General features: G+C 30.9%; 2 protein-coding genes across 4 annotated transcripts in view; both read right to left on the bottom strand.

Moving 5' to 3' along the window:
- Positions 1–687: 687 nt before the first annotated feature.
- On the bottom strand, positions 688–2985 carry LOC106472675 (zinc finger protein 570-like; the record flags this gene model as incomplete). The annotated part of the gene is given in 3 exon segments (XM_022401229.1): positions 688–854; positions 2120–2507; positions 2509–2985. Coding segments are annotated over 3 exon segments (1032 nt in total), but the record flags the coding sequence as incomplete, so codon positions are not given.
- Positions 2856–6021, bottom strand: part of LOC106472676 — a 22358-nt gene continuing 19192 nt past the window's right edge. Inside the window, exon 4 of one of the 3 annotated variants that reach the window (XM_022401228.1) lies at positions 2856–2960. The gene's annotated coding sequence lies outside the window, so the exon portion shown is untranslated. Of the gene's footprint in view, positions 2961–3031; positions 3660–6021 lie in introns of those variants that run through there. The other 2 variants (XR_002613504.1, XM_013933328.2) reach the window with 2 other exon arrangements.

Genomic DNA, 6021 nt, shown 5'->3' with positions numbered 1-6021 from the left:
ACTTTTTTCCAGGTGTATAGTTAAACCTAATCGAACAGTACAGAACAAAGGATGACCTAAGAACGAAACTGAACAATAAATAGGCACAATACCCGATTCAATGATTCCACCCAAAACAAGTGAAGAAAAATATGATTAACGAAATGAAATATAAATGATAATATAAAAGTAAAGCAATAACACAGTTAAACTAATGAAGGACATACCATGTTAAGCCTAATCGATTGGTATAGAAGAAAAACAACAAAGACTAATTACGATTCATAATGTAACTTAATATTAACTAATCTAAATAAGCACATGTCATAGAATTCAAATAATTACAGAAAATAATACTAACATAAAATTGTAAAACATCTTATCTTTCCAAAGTCGGCAGACTATGGCAAATGGTGGACCATGAACTACAAGGTGAGGTCTGACAAAAGTCTGGACATTAGACAATCAAACTTCCCAACGAAATAGGGCAGAACTGTTTGCGGAGTAAGGTGAATGAAAGCCATTATAAACATGCGAAAAGAACATCGAGTCTCCATAGTGAAAATGGATACTGCATAATGGAAATGAAGAACCAAACACTTGAAATCTGGTGGTGGAAAATGGCAATCAAGATCTCCATCCTCCCAAACAGGGTCGGTGTGTAGAGGAGGAATTGTGAGCGAGAACCAAAAAATGAGGGTGACCTTTTTAACGTTCAATCTCTCGAAGGATAAACACCGATACAAACCCACACAGCTTCGCCACACCTGCAGCCCGTGAGATAGCACTAGTTGTAGGCATGATCCCCAAAGTGATAACATTAGCATTAGAATGTGACTGTAATAAATGAAGGCAAATTTTAAACTCCAGAAAATCTGGAAGTTATAATAAATGACAAACACTTCGTGAGTCTACTAAATATGAACATGAAACAGTAAAGAATGACAAAAAAAAAAAACTGTCAGAGTGCGAGTGCTGCCAAACGAGAAGTAATAGTTTGGTAGAGGCACATAGAGGGAGTCATATTCGTTATATGAGTGAACTATGCTCCTATTGGTGGAGAGGTGATGCATAATGCTTTACATGAAAGATGTTGGTATCAACTGATTCCAACAGGAGGGAAAGCATAAGGCTTGCGCCACGCGTGAATAAAAAGTTCACATATAGGGGCAACAATGAATGAAAATAGCTAATCTTGTGAGAGGAAGGAAGTACCGTATTGGAAAGGAATACCTACATGGGCCAAATGATCCCTTGTTGTTCATTAATGTTATACAGTATGTTAGAAAACCCAATTTTTAGCATTATATGCTTATTGCTGAGGTATGGGGTTGTTTATTCTCTGAGGTATATTTAAGCTATAGTTACTTACAAACTGTTTTCCAGAATCTCCACAACTGATAGGTTCCTACCCAGTGTGTAATCTTTTACATTTTTTTCAAGTAACTACTTTTTACAAATTGTTTTTTACTAATTCCACACCAGAACTGTAAGGTTTCGCCTCAGTGCGTGCTATTTGATAATTGTATATGTTACAGGCTGATACAAACTGTTTTGCATACAATATACGATTATAAGGTTTCCAACTAGTGTGTTATTTGATGTATTTTTAATTCAGTTTGTTCCAAATTGTTTTCCACAAACTCCACAAGTGTGTGTCTTCTTTGATGTATTTTTAAAGCACTCATTTTACAGAAGTTTTTTCCACACACTGTACAACTGTAAGGTTTCTTCCCAGTTTGTACTTTTTTATGTCTTTTTAATTCACTGTTTGTTTTGAACTGTTTTCCACAATCTGTACAACTGTAAGGTTTCTCATCAGTGTGTATTCTTTGATGTGTCTTTAAGTGAGTATTTCTACGAAAGTTTTTTCCACACAGTGTACAACTGTAAGGATACTCCCCAGTGTGTATTCTTTGATGTGTTTTTAAGCAACTATTTGTTCGAAACTGTTTTCCACATACTGTACAAATGTAAGATTTCTCCCCAGTGTGTATTGTTTGATGTGTTTTTAATTCACTGTTTGTTTTAAACAGTTTTTTACAAGCTGCACAATTGTAAGGTTTCTCCCCAGTGTGTCTTCTTTGGTGATTTTTCAAATTACCGTTTGTTGTAAATTGTTTTCCACACACTGTACAACTGTAAGGTTTCTCACCAGTGTGTCTTCTTCGATGTGTTTTTAATTTACTGCTTGTTCCAAAATGTTTTCCACAATCTGTACAACAGTAATGTTTCTCCCCAGTGTGTATTCTTTCATGTAGTTTTAATTTACTCTTTGTTCCAAACAGTTTTTCACACACTGTACAACTGTATGGTTTCTCACCAGTGTGTATTCTTTGATGTCCTTTTAAGTGACTATATGCAACAAATTGTTTTCCACACACTGTACAACTGTAAGGTTTCTCCCCAGTATGTACTTTTTGATGTTGTTTTAATAGACTATTTGAAACAAACTGTTTTCCACACACTGTACAACTGTAAGGTTTCTCCCCAGTGTGTATTCTTTGATGTATTTTTAAGTTAACCTATTTCGTTATCGAAAGTGTTTCCACAAACTGTACAACTGTAAGGTTTCTCCCCAGTGTGTATTCTTTGATGTATTTTTAAGTTACCATTTGTTCGGAAGTGTTTTCCACAAATTGTACAATTGTGAGGTTTCTCCCCAGTGTGTATTCTTTGATGTTGTTTTAAATGCCTATTTCTCTTAAAGTATTTTCTACAAACAGCACAGTGATATGGTTTCTCCCCAGAATGTATCCTCTTTTGTTGTTTTAGGTTATCAAGTGTTTTTCCACAACTGTATAATGTATCATCACACTGATGTATATTAAATGTTGTTAGGTTATTTCTACTTAACTTTGTTTCTCCACAAATATTGTTGTTTGGGGATTTTACATTTTCTGTAAAGTGATCTTCTTGTTTTACAACATGATAACCAAGAACCTGACTTCCACAACAGATGTTCACACTGGTCTTTATATCTAAAACAGATATAATGATGTCACAAATTTGATAATAATAAATATATAATACAATACTTTATTTGAAGAACATCTAAATATATTTTAAAGTTCTAATATGATTAACACAAATACCAATATTAAAATATTAAAAATAAAACTAAGTTTAACTCTCTATAAAAGCTTTTCTACCTATATGAGAACAGAGCTGAAAATATACCATTGGTACCACGTTCAAGAGATTTTTAGTAAATAAAATCTAAAAACCATCTGTAGAAATATGATAGTACAATGAAACACCAACAAATGTTACTTTCAGCCAGTACCTTCCTGGATTAACTGTTAGATATTTTCTAATTTGAAGTGGGTGATTATCCTAAAATCTTCCAATGATTTGTCTACTTTAACATGTTAACTAACATCAATACTTTATAGTTCCTCTTTAAAATCTTGGCATATAGAAAAAACTAAAATGTATATCTATATATTATTTATCAAGTTTAGGTACCATTTCTGTGATTAAAAGCTGCTTGATTACTGACTTCAACATGTTAAATTAAGAGATTAAAGATTTGGGATCATTCAAGTCTCAGGATAATTACATCTGTGGTAATAAATGACAGCAGTACATTCTCTGAACATGAAGAATCAGGGAGAAAACAAACATTGGTCAGTTAGAAAGTTTCTCAACTCTTTCAGCATGGGCCTCGGTCCCTGGAACTAACGTCATAACTATTTTATGCTTGTTATAGTTTTCATGCTATAACTTTTAAATTAGTAAGTATATGTTCAGGAATTTTGGCAGATTATCAATAAACATAACAAGGCTTTCATATGTGAAATATCAGATTTGTTTATTAAGTTTGTTAAGCAATGCTCCGTATCCACTGTAAGATTAAAAAATACTTCCAAAAATTTTCACATTTCACATGTGAAATCTTTAAAACATCAAAAAGTTATCAAAAGTTTCTTAAAAAAAACCTTTATCTGTTATTTTCATTACCAAATCTCTGTATGTGTTCGTTCCATTTGACCAATCTTGTAACCACCAGTAAAAATTAGGAAATAAAATATAATTATGCCTTTTTTATTCCAGAATGACTACAAATTATAACACAAAAACAAAAATTTTTAAACTGAATACCTTAAATCTCATAACATTATACCTTTATATGTACTTATTTACATTTATATTGACCATTTAGCCATGCCTGGCTAACAATATAAAAGTTACAAAGACACAGCACACGTGCATTCAATAATATAAAATTGATCTTTAGTCTTTACAAAGTAACTTGTTTTGACTGTGTTTTAGTAGACTAGTATTTTGTGAAATATAGTCACATTTCAATTATTATACATTATACATGTATATAGATTATTGCTATTTTGAAATAAGTTTTTAAACTTATTTTTTTAAAGCATAGAACAGTAAATAAAGAAGTAAAGCAAACAGTTATCTCTTCTAGTTACAACCTTTGTACTCGGTTGCTACTTGACATAGGTTGCTAAGCCTTATACAATTTTGCATGTGGAGGATGTGAAATGAAATAATATTTTTTAGGTTTGATATATACAGACGAATAACCAAAAAATCATAAATTACTATATCAATAACATAGGTCTAAAAAATATGAAATTTCGAGCAGACTAAAGATTCAATTTACCAGCTGAAAGTTTTGTTTTGAAAAAATGAGATGACATCAGAATACATAAAAATGGCTGAGAAAGCCACTAAGGGGGCATTCTGAAGTTTGATTATTCACATGTCATATACAGAAATAAGTGTAGAAAAAGGGGCATTTCCAAAAATGGAAAGAGGTGAACAGGGCCACTTTATTTGATTCGGTACATAAATTATATCTCAAAAATAGAAATGATAGGAGGTTCTTGTTTTATAATCTAGCTTGTCAATATCGGTAATTTGAATTCCTAATTCACACAAAATTAGACTTTGTACTTTGACATCACAAACATCTAATTTGAACCAGTGCTGTATTCAACATACCATGTGACACACAAAAATCAATGTGTAGGTGCTTTTTTAATATATACTTTAAAATTAAGATATTAAATAATGTATAATACTAAAATTGGAATTATAATCTACAGTTTGACATGAAACTTACTGATATAAATTCATAAAATAGTTGTTCAAAAAAATTTTGAATGCGAGTCAACAAACACGCTGACATGGCTTTGATCCATGAGTAGAGGATTAATGTTTCATTCTATTCGTTTTTTATAATTTGTTAAAATGTTTTGCTATTCTTGTTTAACTTCAAAATGTTTCACAAAATAAATTCCAAACAGAAGTAACAAAAAACATACCAAACACAGATCTATACATTTGAAATTAATACTATCTCATATGGTTCAATAAATCTTAAAAAATTACCACGAATTCAACCAATTCTTTTGACCCTCTCGTTATGGTTAGGTCAAAGTGAATGTCACAACTTCTTATATGGGTACATTCATAACTGGGCATCAAAACATAGTTAAGAAATCAATCTGTAATATTATGTAATTTTAAGCTCATAATTTTATAAGGAAATATTTTTAATAATCTTCAATCTTCTCTAGTATGAGAGCTGCAACATCTGTTCACTAGGTCTTCTCTAATTTATTTATCACTCCTCTGAGAGGTATAAATTTAACATAAGTATATCATTATAATACAGGTATTATTAAGGTAAAGTCTAATGTAAAAAACCTTCAATGTTATTTGTTTACAGAATCATAATCTAGAAAATCACACCCACATCTTATCTTTCACATACTGTAAAGTCATCTCTCTACATATCATATTATATTGCTTATAACCAATAGAAACCAAATGTTTTAATAAATCAAATGATGTATTATATTGCATTGTTTATAATCAATAGAAAGCTAATGTTTTAATATATCAAATGATGTATTATATTACATTGTTTATAACCAACAGAAAGCTAATGTTTTAAACTATCAAATGATGTATTATATTACATTGTTTATAATCAATAGAAAGCTATAGTTTTGGTAAGAGTTCCATATGGTACCCCCACTCAATTTAAAAAAAAAATTCATCAAAGTGATA

The sequence above is a fragment of the Limulus polyphemus genome, unplaced genomic scaffold, assembly GCF_000517525.1.
Source record: "Limulus polyphemus unplaced genomic scaffold, Limulus_polyphemus-2.1.2 Scaffold5516, whole genome shotgun sequence".
In the NCBI taxonomy this organism is placed as follows: domain Eukaryota; kingdom Metazoa; phylum Arthropoda; class Merostomata; order Xiphosura; family Limulidae; genus Limulus; species Limulus polyphemus.
This window is presented reverse-complemented; position numbering and strand designations above follow the sequence as displayed.